The following is a 14,812-nucleotide window of genomic DNA, read 5'->3' on the forward strand; positions in this document are numbered from 1 at the left end:
TATATAAGCAGGCAGGCATGTATGATATAATATGATATGGTCAAGCTGCTGAGCGCCTTGCTGTGCAAAATGGTTTGTCATGAATGCGAGGATGTCATCACCCATTTCCCGGAGGTAGCCTCTTCTCATGTGGCCAGGGCACGGCAGCCGCTACCTGGTCCTGACCCTGGAGGCGGCTATTCTAGGGAGGACCGCATGAGGGAAGTCAACCCTCAGGTGGATGAGCAGGCAGCATCGGACGAGACAAGGTATGCCCCTTTTCCCTTGGGGGAATAACTATAACTTTGAAATTCCCCAAGTCTCCATGACCTATTATAGTATTACACCAGAACGTCCCATGGGTAAATATGTATATGATTGTTGTAGTCATTCTTCCCTGTCCAGTGTTTGTGATGTTCATAATCAGCTTAAGATGGACCAGTTGGATAACTCCAAGCTCTCCTTTGTCGCAGAACTACAAGTCGAAGGAGAAGGATGTGACCAAGAGTAGGGCTGGCTTGAACAACAACCCCCTCCTCTGTGGAAACACTGAGACAAGGAAGAGCCTCATACAACCCTGGCTTAACCAAAGCACTGAGAGGAGAAAGAAGACTGGAGTGATAAAGATTACTAGAACCAGGAAGCTTACGCTGATTTCTAGTTGTTGGCAAGAGATGCATAGTAGCGGGATGTTTAAATACCTGTCAGCTGTAAAGTGAGAAAGCTTCCTTTTCCAAGAGTCATCTTGGAAGGTTACAGAAAATGCAGGTGGCAGAGCAGAGGAGACTGTGTCCCTATCCGGGAGAGAACCCCGAAGGCAGGCGAGTGAGGGAGCTGACCTAAGCACTTTTGGCCGGTCAGGAGAACTGTGATGCAGAAGGGATTGAAGGCCGTGGCTGCAGAGAGTTGCAGCGAGGAAAGAAGTAAGCAGGTGAGCTTTGGACCGTCTGCAGATGGACGTGGTACCGGTCGAGCGTGGAACTGTCTGCCGAAGAAGAAGGAAGTCGCTGCGGCATCTGGAAGCTAAGGACGGGCTTCGTTCCAGTGCGAGGAGCGAGAACGCTCCGTGCCGTTCTTGGTATATTTAGGGTAGATCTGAGTGCATTGTTTTGCAATATTTGTCATTTGTTTAGATTGCGTTTGTTGGTTCCTAGTATAGTGCATTACAACAATTATTTTAGATATGATGAGCACTCTGGCTAGTGTAATGCAACTTGTTCACAGGAACGGTCGGCAGGCATTTATTAATTTACAGGTATAAACTGTAGCAGAGGCTGTCGCATTCCCTTGTCTAGTCAATGTCAGTGAGGAGTCAAGGTAAAACCCCAGTGTTTTGACTTCATTAGACACATTTTTATTAGTGGCATCAATATTAAATGATTTAAATTGAATGTCTAGTTTATTTAGTCTAGAATGAGATCCAATTTGGAGTAATTCTGTTTTAGGCATAGGCCATGTGTGGTACATTTTATTCAGCAGTTTGGTGTCCACATCATAGTCACCAGTGATGGGGATGAAGATTTGGGTGTCATGTGCATAGTTTGTGTAGGTGACACCCAAATGGTCAAAGTCATCAAAAAGTGGCTCTGTGAAAATATTGTAGAGCGTCAGTGAGACACAGGATCCCTGTGGTACTCCACAGGTGACCGGCGCTAGGTCAGCCGACGCGTTGGGTGTGAATAATCTCGTAGTTCTATTGTCAAGGGAGGATTGTATCTAGGCAGTTGCTTTGTCAGAGAAATGAGCAGATGCTGTTAGGTGATTACACAGGACTTCATGGTTGACTAGATCGAAGGCGGCCGATAAGTCTAACAAGAGTGGTAGAGCGAGGTTTCCTTATTCTTTTAAGGAGTCAATCTGGGTTTTCAGGTCTAATAGTGCTGTTTCGGTGCCATGTCTTGGTCTAAACCCTGATTGACGAAGGCAAAGATTATTATTCGTTTCTAAATGAGCCTGTATCTGGAGGTAGGCTGCCTTACCTAAGATTTTCAGCAGGAATGGTACTGTGGTAATTTGTCTGTAATTCGTGGGGATGTCTGAATCTAGGTTAGGTTTTTTTAATAGTGGTAGGACCCAAGTATCTTTTAAATTAGATAGGACCACACTGGTTTCAAATTACATGTTTATAATAGTAGTAATGAAAGGTGCAAAGTCTCTTGCTGCCCCTTTAATAATCGCTGCAGGGCAGATGTCCCCCTGGCACCTGGTTGGTTTGAAGCCAGTTATTATGTTTTCTACCTCATTAGTGGCGAGAGGGGTGAATTTGAATGGGCTGCATGGTTTTGTAAGCGAGGTTCCAGACACGAGTATATGCGAGTCGAGGGAGATGCTACGTTTTTTTGTTTCTATTTTTGTTTGTAGGGGCGTTATTTTGTCAGATAAAGCTTTTTGTATATTAGTACACCAAGTCATATCTTTGGTGCATGTTTCAGGTGGAGGTGTGGGAGACTCTAGCTCTCTCAGGGTGGTGAATATTTCTCTTGTGCCTGATTTAGCATTGTTGATTCTCTTGTTGTAGGTGTCACTTTTAGCTTGGATAATGGCCAGTTTGTAGAAATTAGAATCTTTTAGGAATGTTTCTTTGTGTGGTAATGAAGGGTGGTTTTTCAATAAGGTTTCAGCACTTTTATTGTTACATAAGGTTTTGAGGCTAGACGTGAACCAAGAATTTAGGTGAGCGCATGGTTTTGCTTTGCGCATTTGCAGCAGTGCTACAGTATTGATAGCTTTGCGTAAGGTTAGGTTGTAAAGCTCTACTAGAGTTGAGGGGTCTGAGTAGATAGTAGGGTGATTGAGGATGGGTTGTATCAAAGGCAGAAGTCTCTACTGTGATTTTTGTTATTCCTGGTGGGAACCGGAGGTGCTAGGCCGTTAGGTAGGACAGGTTGAATGATGTTCTGTAAAGTAAAAGATACAGTATTGTGGTCTGACCAGGCGCACCATACATTACAGAGAATATCGGTGTTGCAGTTGAAGTCTGCAATCCAGTCTAGTATTCTCCCCTTATTATGCGTCGGGTTGGTAACGCGATGGGTGGATCCTAGTTTTGTGATTGAATTAGCGAGGGCAGTAGCATTGTCATTAGTTTTATCTAGGAAGCCTAAATTAAGGTCACCAAGTAGTAGGATTTGTGAACTTGCTTTGGTATTGGTGGAGAGAAGATGTGAGATATCTTCCGTTCGAAGGTGGATAATGGACCTGGGGGTCTGTACACAAGGTGGATTTTTACTGTCCATGATGCTAAGAGTGGTAGTTTGATAGGAGTTCGGCTGAAGTGATAGGCTGATTGGGTAGGGCTCTTACACCAAGTTGGGTCTTGGCAATGAAAGCGACTCCACCTCCTCTAGAGGATACTCTATCTGTTCCAATGATGGTATAGTTATCTGGTATAGCTAATGTGAGCGCTGGACCTGCAGCGGCCTGTAGCCACGTCTCGGTTATAGCTAGGAAGTCAAGCTAATTTGAAGTTATAAGATCAGCGACATCTAAGGCATGAGCTGTCAAGGATCTTGTATTGATGAGGGCTCCCTTGATGGGTTTGGTCATGTTAATAGAGCTACTTAAAGGTAATGTGTTGTTGGTTAAGGGGGTAGAGTGATTGTTATTGATCAATTTGCACGTCAGTCTATATTTTGAAAGCCAGGGTTAATAAATCCTCTGTACTTTCCTTGCAAATCTGTGGATTACTCGGGCATCTGTGACATGATGCAACCACAGTGAAGGTGCCACTGGCATGCGTGCAACACTGGAAATGGCAGCCCAGTGAACGTTGATGGAAGAAAGAACAACGCCACTGGTACCCAAATTTATGTTTTGTTTTGCTGCAAGGAACCCTGGGGAAGGGAATTTATTTATTGTTTGCTTGTTAGGTGCTTATACAGCAAGTACAATACTGTTTCAAAGCGCCCACAGGGCGAGGGGTTGGGGGGCAAGGGAATGAAATACATTACAAAACACAATATTTAATAAGAGCACTAGAGGGGAAAACGACGAAAGGACATACCTACTTTGCCTTGTGAGTATTCAGAACGTGCAAGTGCAGCAAGGAAGAGGGCAGAGGGGGTGGTGGGGAGTGCTGGAGAGTCCAAGCTCATGGGTGAGCCACAGATGGAGTGCTTGGGTTGAAGAGTGCTACACAGCCGGGAGCCACGTTCGGTGTAAGTGCACACCTCCAAGGCAGAGGGTGTGCCAAGGCAAGTGCTGAGGGTAGACAGGAGCTGGGCTGATTGGGTGCATAAGGGCCACTGACACCAATCACAGCAACTGTGGGGTTAATAGAGGAGAGAAGAAGGGAAGGCGGAGGGAAAGAGGAAAGTATTGAGGAGCTTCTGGAATTTCAGAAGGTCCTGCTCAAGGTGCAGAGGCAGCGGGAGACAATTCCACAGGAGCGAGCAAGCTGAGCGAGACGCTTTACACACAAAGAGTTGGTGCCAGAGGAACGTAGTGGTCTAGGGGGAGAGTATTTAGTAAGATGAAGTTGAAGATAGTCTGGTCCCCGGTCCTAGACAGCCTTGTGGATGATGCAGAGCGATTTTTAAATTTAATCTGTGCAGCAACCAGGAGCCAGTGAAGACTTTTTATGGCCGGAGAGATGCAGTCCCCGGGCTTGAGGCCAAGGAAAAGTCTTTGCGTCCTATTCTGGATTAGCTTGAGGGGTCGCAGAGTGGAAGAAGGTAGATTCAGGAGGAGGCTATTGCAATAGTCAAGTCTAGAGAGAACCAGGGCTCGGGTCACATTAAGCCTCCAAGGGAAAGTGAGAAATGGTAGAATTCCTTTGAGAAGGAAGAGCTGAAAGTGAGACTTCTTGGCAATGTCCTGAGTGTGAGGGAGGAAGGGGAGAGAGAGGTGCCGAAGATGACTCCAAGGTTTCTGGCTTCAGGGGAAGAGCCCAAGGAGAAAGGCCAGAGTGAAGGGATGAAGGAGGGAGCAGGGGTCCCGATGGGAAGGATCTCAGTTTTACAGGCGTTGCAGCAGAGATCGTTGGAGGTGTATCAGGACTGGATGGCATATAGACAGTCAGGGTTGATGGAGGGAGCAAGGGGGTCAGCAGGAAGTTTGAAAAAGAGCTGTGTTGTCTGTATAACATTGGAAGTTGGAGGAGAAGGAAGAGAAGAGGTGTGCAAGCCAAGCAAGGTAGATGTTAAAGAGCCAAGGGGAGAGGATAGAACCCTGGAGGACACCACAGGTGGAGAAGGAAGTAGGAGAGGAGAAGGTGCACGGAATGACTTGGGAAGAGCGGTCAGTTAGGAAGGATGTCAGCCAGTCCAGGGCCCGTTCTGAGATACCAAGGGTATTGTGGAGCCTTTGTATGAGGATGGAATGGTTGACTGTGTCAAAGGCAGAGGAGAGATCGATAAGGATGAGGACAGGTGGGGAGTTGGAGTCCAGAGATGTGAGCAGTTCTTCACGGGTGTGCAGAAGAGCAGTTTCCGTACCTCTGGATGCTCAGAATCCAGATTAATGGCCGTGGAGACCACCAACAAGTTTGGTGTGTGAGTTGGGTTGGGGCAAAGCCAGCTTCTCCGGCAGATTCCCCAGGAAGGGGGTGATATAGGGCGGTAGTTGGCAGGGCAGGTAGGGTGTGCTGAAGGTTTTTTGAGGAGTGGACACACAAGGGAGTGCTTAAGGGAGTACGGGAAAGATCCAGTGACAAAAGAGTGATTGCAGAAATCAGCAAGTGCAGGGGCAGTATTGTCAATGTTATCCTTGATGGTCCTGGATGAGCAATGGGAAACTTGTTTAGAGGAGACCTTCATGGAGCGGACAACTCTGGCAACTTCTTCAGGTGTGACAGATGGGAAGGAGGTGGGTGGAGGGTGAGGGGCTAAGGGAGACAAGGGTGTTGTGATGGGTTGGGAGGATGGGTAGCCACGGTGTTCAGGATGTCTTGTGTTTTGGTGGCGAAGTGTGGGCCAGTGCATTGCAAAGGGCCTGGGAGGAGGAGACTGCAGAAGGGTTGTCTAGTTCCCTGCAAATCTTGAAAAGTTCAGCCGTGATCTTGGATGCCCCCGAAACCCGTGCCTGTACGTGGGCTCTTTTCTTGGCACAGATGGAAAGTCTATATTGCCTTTGGACCTAGCGGCAGGCCAGTTTGTCAGAGGATGAGCCTGAGGTTTTGTTTCAGGACCGCATTTCAGAGTCGTACCAGGTGTTCTTCTTAGAGGCAGGTTTCAGGCAGATCCTCATGACTGGGGCAAGTATGTCAAGAGTATTGGTGATGGACAGGTGGAGGCTGCTGAGGGCAGAGTCAAAGTAGAGTAGAAACTGAGGTAGAGGGGTGAGGGAGGATGAAGGTGGAAGCGAAGGCAGCAGCTGACACTCGTTTCATCGGGTGGATGTTAGTGAACGAGGTTGGTGGGGCTTTTTGGGGGATGGTCAGAGGGCCAAAGGGACCTAGGTGGGAGGAGAGAAGAGAATGGTATGACGAGAGATGGGTGACAGTGGAGAGAGAGAGAGAGAGAGAGAGAGAGAGAGAGAGAGAGAGATATCTCTATATCTGAGTATATGAGGGTATCCAGGGTGTGTCCAGCTGAATGGGTTGGCCCAGAAGGGAGAATGGAGAGGGAAAGAGTGGTGCAGAGGTCAGCGAAGAGAGTGGATACAGAGCCAGGGGAGTCCAGTTGGATGTTGAAATACAAGAGTTATTCCCCGGAACTGTGAATATCAGCCATTTGGAACTTTTTGTTGGAGTTCTACCTTTTTGTTGAACTGATTTGTGCACTTTGAAGGCAAGAGACATACTGTTAGCACGTTGTAGTTCATTCTTAGAATGCAAGGGCTAAGATAGGATTTTCGGACAGAGGACATTTGTGCTTTGGACATCTTGATATTTGAAAGACCCTTCGTTTTTGGTTGAGGTAGAGAAATACCTCTTTGATCAGGGATAGCAAGGCATTTTCCAACCCTTTTATTCTTTAGTAAAAGTCTCTACCAATCAACATGAGGCCTCTTTGCCCGAGTCTCATTCCTGGTTCCTCGCAGCTTACATGAATGAATGCTAACTCAAAAACACACTTCTCTTTGTGTTGAGTCATTACTTACAAAACTCCATTGCTATACAGCTGCTTTTCATTACAAAGTTAATATAGGCCTCTAGGAGCCTTTTTCAGCTATAAAGCGCTTTGAGTATACTATTGCAGTGCTAAGCACTGCAGTTGCTGGTTTAAGTATTGTAGTCTGTACTACCCTTAAGCATGTATCGCATTACTATCTTTGCTACCTGGGGGGGGGGGGGTGTGTGTGTGTGTGTGTCTGTGTGTCTGTCAGTGTGTCTGTCTGTGTGTCTGTCTGTGTGTCTGTCTGTGTGTCTGTCAGTGTGTCAGTTTCTGTGCCTGTACCTCAGTCAGTGTCTCTCACACACTATTGGCTGCTTGCAAAGTCTTATGTTCTTCTCTTTCACACACAGATCTGTGTTCAAACCATTTGTCTTTGTTGCCAATGTGACCCGCGCTCCTCAAGTGATATCACCCAGCTTTGGGGCAGATGACCCTGCCAGGAAGATCCCTCGTTTCCAAACAACTGTCGATCGAAGACATGAACTGTACAGACAACATCAAAGAGCCTGGAATGCCAGGAAGGGGAGCCAGGTAATGCAGCCCAGTGCCCAGGTCCTCAACCAGAACCCCTGTCCAGTACCATTCTCCACCCCTTGGTGCCATCCAGAGCCCATCTCTAGTACTTGACCATATCCAATCTCCACCCACTGATGCTGCCATACAACCTAGTGCTTATCTCGAATGCTTGATTCTGTCCACGTCAGTTCATCAGCCTGGCCTTATTCATCCACCTCTCCTCCATGTAGACAGTGCAAGGCTACTTTTTAACTCTTTAATTTAGCATATTGCATACTCTTGCATTTAACTCCACTTCAAAGCGTTCATCTAGCAAACTGTTCAACTATTGTCTGTGCTCTTGTCGTTTGGTTCAATTGTCTTGCCCCTCCCTGTCTTGTCTGCTTGCGCCCCTCCCTGTGTCTTTCCCCAGTGTTCTCCCCAACCCCTTCCTCTTATCTCCTCTCCCCACCTACTCTATGGTGTTCTCGTTCTCTCCTATCTTTTCTAACTGCTTCAGTATCGACTATCCTGCTCTCCTCACTAAACCTGGTAGGAAGAGGTTAAAAAGGACATTCTGGTCTCCAACCCAGGCTTCCCTATCGCTGACACCTATACCAGTGCTTCCTCCAGGCAAAGCCTTACCAACATCCTCTCTGTTGTTCCCTCACAAGACCTATGGACTCTTCATATGGTCTCTGTGTTTTCTCCTTTTTCCTCTTCTCCCATTATTGGTGGCACCCGGTTTGGAGGCCCTCCTGGCCTTATTTCACTTTTCTAAGGTCATCATTAATGTTTACCTGAATGCTACCGTCTTGGTATAAGGGCCTCAGGCCAACCTTCTCCTGTTTGATAGACGCTTCCCGTGCCTCATCAACTTCCTTTCTTCTCCTGCTGTCCCCTCTCTTCCCTCCACAGCTTCTTTGCCTCCCCCTGCTGTCTCCTCCTTGGCTACCTTGCCCTCTCCTCCCTCCTCTTCTGCCTCCCTGTCGGGCTTCTACTGCACCTCTGCAGGGCGTACCTCTGATTTGTACCCCTCCCCGGAAGTCTTTCAAGGACGGCAACCTTCTCCACATTGCCACTCTCAACTCTCGCTCTGCTGTCACACTCCTCTGACATCTGCCACCTCCTTGAAAATCTTGACCTCGATGTCCTCGGGCTCACCGAGACATGGTTCACAGCCAGCTCTGACGCAAGCTTTGACACTCTCTTCCCTGACTGCTACAAGATCCTTTCCGTGCCCATGTCCATTCATTCCAGATGTAGTGTAGCCTTGATCTTCCCTGAGTGCATTCCTGCCTCTGTCATTCCTACGCAGGCCTACTCCTCTTTCGAATGCCTCGTCTGCAGGCTCTATCTCTCTCTCCTAGCCATTCCCTTACTGTGGCTACCATCTATCGGCCACCGGGTCAGATGATCTCCTTCCTCTCTGAGTGGGCGGAGCTCTCCTCCTCCCTCCTGGTCTTGACCACTCAACTCGTCCTTCTTGGAGACTTTAACATCCACCTGGATGCGTCCTGTCCTTCCTCTGGACTTTTTCGGGCCCTCTGCGACTCTCGCTCTCTATCCTCTCCTCTGGCCCGGCTCTTTTTGTAGGGCACACTCTGGATGTTCTGATCTCTACAGACCTTCCCCTCTCTATCCCTCTCACCACTCCTCTCTCCTGGAGTGATCACTTTCTCCTTTCCTCTCAGCTCTCACTCTCCACCCCTCAGGCCAAGCCAACCCCAGCATTGCCACCTACCTTCTCGGTTATCCGACACATGAAGCGTGTGTCAGTTGAGGCTTTTGCACCAGTTTCTCTCCCCCCTCCCCCTTCGGCTGACTCACACCCTGAAACAGCCCTTTCTATGCTCCACTCTGCTATATCTGATACTCTTGATGCTCTTGCCCCTGTCATGAGGATCCGCTTGAAGCCCAAAGCCAAGTGCAACTCCTGGCACGACTCAGACCTCGTCACCCTTAAACGCAAGTGCAGGGTGACTGAGAGGAAATGGCGTGCTTCCTGTACATCCTCTGACAAACTGGCCTGCCGCCTGCTCCAAAGGCAATACCAGCTCTCTGTCCGCACCAAGAAGAGAGCCCTCACCCACGCCCGTGTCTCTGTGGCATCCAACAACTCGGGCGAACTCTTACAAATCTGGAAGGTGCTGGCCAATCATGCTGCAGTCTCTACCTCTCCTGTCCCCTCCCAGGACCTCTGCACTGCACTGGCTTCTCATTTCATCTCTAAAACTCAGGACATCATGCCCTCTCTCTCTTCCTCTCCTCCTCCTCCCTCTACTCCCGCTCTTCCTCTGGCCCTTCTTTGACCATCCCTCCTTCTCTGCCTTTCCCCAGACGAGGTTTCTAGACAAGTCTGATCTATGAAAGACTCGTCAAAACAGGTTCTCCCCTGTTCCTCCAAAAACATCAAGGACCACATTGACACCCTGGCTCCTGCTTTGGTCGACTTCTGCAACCACTACTTCACCACTGGAGTCTTCCCTTCCCCCCTGAAGCACTCCCTTGTGCACCATCTTCTTAAGAAACCCTCAGCCGACCCCTCCTGCCCTGCTAACTACCACCCAATCTCCATCACTCCTTTCCTGAGCAAACTCCTGGAAAAGCTGCCCATCTCCCAGCTTAATCTTCACACTGAATTGGTTGGTTGTCTCCATAACCATCAGTCCGGCTTTAGAGCTGCCAGAAGCACAGAAACCACTCTCCTGAACATCCATGAAGACCTGCTCTCAAACCTTGACTCCAATACCCCCGGTATCCTCATCTTGCTTGATCTATCTTCTGCTTTTGACATGGTCAACCATGCCATCCTACTCAACTGTCTCTGTGATAACCTGGGTATCACCGATCAGGTCCTGGCTTGGCTGACCTTCTTCCTCTCTGATCGACCCTCCCAGGTTCAACTTGGGTCCTTCCTTTCCTCGATCTCTATCTCTGCCTATGGTGTCCGCCAGGGGTCTAACCTCTCTCCCTGGCTGTTCAACTAATACTTGGCACTTCTTGCCCACCGCATTGCCGCCCTCTGCCCCAACTTTCATTGCTGTGCAGATGACACGCAGCTCATTTTCAAGCTCCCTTCCACCACCTCTTCTCCTTCTCTCATCTTTGACTGTCTTGTCCACCATCCAGGAGGGGTGTGCCGCCAATGATCTCTACCTTAATGCCAGTAAGACTGAGATCCTCCTCATCGGCTCACCTTCTCCCTCCTTTCCTATCGCTCTCTGGCCGGCCTCTCTTGTCCCTCTTCCTTGTCTCACCTACTAGGCTAAAAACCTTGGGGTCATCTTCGACTCCACACTCTCCTTCTCTCCTTACATCTCTGATACCGCTAAGAAGTCACGCTACCAGCTGCACCTCCTCAGAGGTGTTCTTCGTTTCCTCTCCTTGCCCCAGAAGCTCACTGTCTCCAGAGTTCTGGTTCTCTCTAGGCTGGACTACTGCAACAGCCTCTTTCTAAATCTGCCTGCTTCTACTTTCCGCCCTCTGCACTCATCCAGAACAGGACAGCGAGACTTGTCCTTGGCCTCAAGCCCAGGGAATCCTATCTCTCCAGGACTGAAATCTCTGCACTGGCTCCTAGTGGCTGCGAGGATTAAGTTAAAAACCCTCTGCATTGTACACAAGGCCTTCTGGAGCCTCAATACCTTCAACTCTCTCTTCCTAAATATCTCCCTTCTCGAGCTCTTCGCTCATCCGCCTCCAACTCCCCCAGGGTCAGTCGCTTCTCCAAGCAATGAGTTGGTGATAGATCTTTCTTCAGCTGGGGCCTCCCTCTGGAACACCCTCCCTGAAACTTGAGGAGAACCATCTCTGGTTCCGGAAGCACCTCAAGACCTTCCTCTTTGCTTCTACTTTCTCTCCTCATCTCCCCTGCTGAACTCCTGACTGAAACTGCACTGGTCACCTGGCCACCCTGTGATCTGGGGCCAGGTCCCCTCCCCACCAGCTGCACACCTGCACTGCCTCCCAGGCAACCCTGTGCTGTTTCTGTATCCCTACAGTCCCCACCAGCTCTTGAGACTTGATGTCTGCACTTAAGCTGGCCACACTTTTTACCTATTGTTTTTATTTATTCTATTTATTTATTACTGTTGATCCTATCTACTGCACTGCCCGCTCACCCTTACTCCCGCAATTTCCCTCTCCCCTGCACTTGGCTGTCTCAATGTCACCTGGCCTAGTAAGATCGTTGTCTCTGTCTTCCCTCTGTTCCCCCTCCCTGGCTGTGTCACGCCTTGAAACCCTTGTGAATAGGCGCGTTATAAATGCCATATCACTCAGTTGGGCTCAGTGGCCATTTCTGCCTATGTCTGCTTCTCCCACCAGTTCTGTTTGTGTCTACATCACTTCATTCTTTCCAATACTGGCCAGGGCCTGACTGTCATCCATCTCTATAGGCCATTCATTAATACTTGTCTCCATCCTATGTGGCTGGGCCCGGGGACACTGGGGGGGCAGCTGCTCCTAAATGAACTAGTGGCAGGATTCACTGCAATCATAGTAAGTTAAGCACCTAGGAATCGGTGTCCACGATCTTAAGGCTTAAGGAATCATGCGATGAGCTGTGGGTTTGCAGTGATCCCAGGTAAGTACACATGAAGCACACTTGGACTGGGCGTGGCTTAGTTAGGTCTGTACTCGCAATGGGATCACAGGGGTCTCGTTTACATACTCTGCAGCGTCAGTGGGAAGACAGTAGCCAAAGTGAAATACTAACGAGATTAACTGAAGACACAATAACACCTAGTTAGCCCTTTCGATTGTTAACATTTCAGAGAATGGCCTTATTTTTGTGAAAGGTTTTGAGTACCACTAGAGTAAAGTATTTGGTGGTAAATGTAAACATTACCTTTTGAAAGCATTTAAAAATACGTTTAGAATGTAAACGCACCCATTGTCTAAAAACTTCAGACAAGTAATGTGATATTTTATTTGAGTAGTATCTGTTTCACTCTAAATGTGCTGCATGTGTTTGGGGACCAGGATTTGGTAATCTGAGGGAGAAGAGGTCAGAAGGGCAACAACGTGGTCCCCCCCCCCCCCACCCCCGTTGATGTCATAATCGATACCCTTTTTTTGTGTTTGAGGTGTTTACGGGATGAGTCACAGGGGTTGCATGGTACATTTGGATAATGTATGCTTGTACGTTTGCAACTGAAACCTTACTGGGCACTTAAGATAGGTGACAGGTTTTTATTCATGTGCCCCTCTCTTGCACAGGCGCAGAGTGAGGCACTCCAGAGCCTGATGAGGGACCTGGAGCGGCAGAGCCTGGAGGCCATAGATGACGTGATGGAGGGAAGGATGACGCTTATCATAGATGAACTTGGCGACCTCTTCTTTGATTGTGTGGACACGGAGATCAAATTTTACAGATAAGGAAAGGGACATTCTGGAATGTGGCGAGGGGCTTGAGCGTGTGCGCCCCTGTATTCCGGCGTGAATTCCATTCCCCGTGTGCCATTCCCTGATAGAAATGCTACATTATTTACGGCCCAGCTGGAAAACCATTCTCATTCATGAAAGAATGTGGGCAAAAATTAAAGGCTGGTAAAAGAGAAACGCCACTAGAGAGGCAATCAAACCAATTACTGCTGATTTTGTAATATTTGACCCACTAGTACGTCTGCATGGAAGGACCAAGCACTAGCTTTTAAGGTCATCAATACACTTCTATAGAAAATAAGCTTTAACGGTTATGCTTTCAACAAGAACCTTGCCTGTGATGTTTAGGAATCCTGCTAGTGTGCTTGTTTAAGTGCACATGAATTTACAAATTATGTTGGATTACTTTGATGTCCCATCTATGTTTTGACAGGTATCAAATATTTTATAAACGGCTAAACATCTGGTTATCTTTTCCTTTGCGAAGTGTATATCTCCAATCTAACATGTTACTTAAAACTGTGTATGCTGTTGCAAGGAGTGAGATGAGAATGGTTTGAAGGACTCAGGATTTACACATTCTTTACTCTTCTTATTGTCTGAGCTCTCCATTCAATCCAATGTGAGGTATTTGCCAAGTCAAGGGATTTCCACAAAGTCCCATGAGGAAGGGTGGGTGAAGGGCTGGGATGAGTCAGGGGACTAGTTGCCACCCTGATGGGAGAAGAGGTTAAGGTGCAGAGACACTGTAAAGGAAAGAAGAGGCGGTGGGAGAGCAGCCAAGAAGATGAAGGAGCAGAATAGAGCTGGAGGAGTCAACATCAATACAGGAAAATCGAGTAAAAAGAGAGGAAAGGAGGTGGCAACCTCTAATGGAAAGGAAGCGGTGTGAGGAGAAGACACTGGGAGGAAGAGGTGGAGCAATAAGGAGGTAGAAGTAACAGGCACAGAGGAAGAGAAAGAAAGCCACCACCAACAGGTGGTACAGAGGATAAGGAGAAGAAGAGGAAAAGCAGTTGTGTGAAGGTAGTTGAGGAGAAGTAGAGAGGAAAGTTAAGAGTGGAGGAAGAGAGAGATAGCGTTGCAACAGTCGAGCATGAAGGGAGGGAGCACAAAGCCAGAGCATGGCAGGTGAAAGCATCAGGAAAGTGGAGAAGGTGCTCAATACAAGAGGAAAGGTCCTGCTAGCACACCCGTGACCCGAGAGTTGAAGGAGACTGGCAGAGTCTTCCACCATTGCCAAGCGGTTTTCCCCTGCCTATCCGTGGGCCCACCGAGCGTTGGCCCAAGCCTACAAAGATCTTGCGAACTGGTTCTCTACTAGATGAACCCAAGAGCCAAGGTGGTGACTATAACTAAGGAGTGCCACATTCTGACAAAGCATGATGAAAGATCATGCTTCTAAAGTACAGAAGCCAAGAAAGAAGGGCTGGGGGACTTAAACCCAAAGATGGGTGCCTGGTGGAGCCTAAGTGGGGGTAGAGAAGCTGTGGTTCTGCAGCAAGCATTGATACATTGACGAGGAGTTTGCTATTTGTTTAGTTTACCCTTCTCTCTAATCCATGGGCATATTTTGGTTGTACAATAAAAAAGGTTGCAATTCATAATCTGGGTGCCGAGTCTTCTGTTTATCCCCGGCTGTGACAGGATCTACTCATCAACTGCTTGATCGTTTAAATGGATAAGGTTACTGAAGTGTTAACAGTTTTGAAGTTTAGGATTTGTTATAGATGTATATGTTGTGCATCATCCTGCTATCTAGTGGTTAGGAAACTGCTTTTTGTTTTTCTGAATGTGAAAATTATGGGCGTCGACCTTGGTGTCTCAAATGAATCTACCTGACGGAGGCCCAAAGTCCACAGAGCCCCACAAATCGACACCATCTTAGTTATTTT

The 14,812-nt window shown here is 48.1% G+C and overlaps 1 protein-coding gene across 5 annotated transcripts in view; it reads left to right on the forward strand.

Moving 5' to 3' along the window:
* The window catches only part of SCRN2 (secernin 2), a 294,151-nt gene extending 279,627 nt beyond the window's left edge, over positions 1-14,524 (forward strand). For all 5 annotated transcript variants that reach the window (XM_069634647.1, XM_069634648.1, XM_069634649.1 and 2 more), the window contains 2 exons: positions 7,385-7,565; positions 12,753-14,524. In XM_069634647.1, coding sequence (XP_069490748.1) covers positions 7,385-7,565; positions 12,753-12,911 — 340 coding nt within the window. In that variant the 3' untranslated portion in view covers positions 12,912-14,524. The remainder of the gene's footprint in view (positions 1-7,384; positions 7,566-12,752) is intronic.
* Positions 14,525-14,812: the final 288 nt, after the last annotated feature.

The sequence above is a fragment of the Ambystoma mexicanum genome, chromosome 13 (assembly GCF_040938575.1).
Source record: "Ambystoma mexicanum isolate Mex_15411 chromosome 13, UKY_AmexF1_1, whole genome shotgun sequence".
NCBI lineage: Eukaryota > Metazoa > Chordata > Amphibia > Caudata > Ambystomatidae > Ambystoma > Ambystoma mexicanum.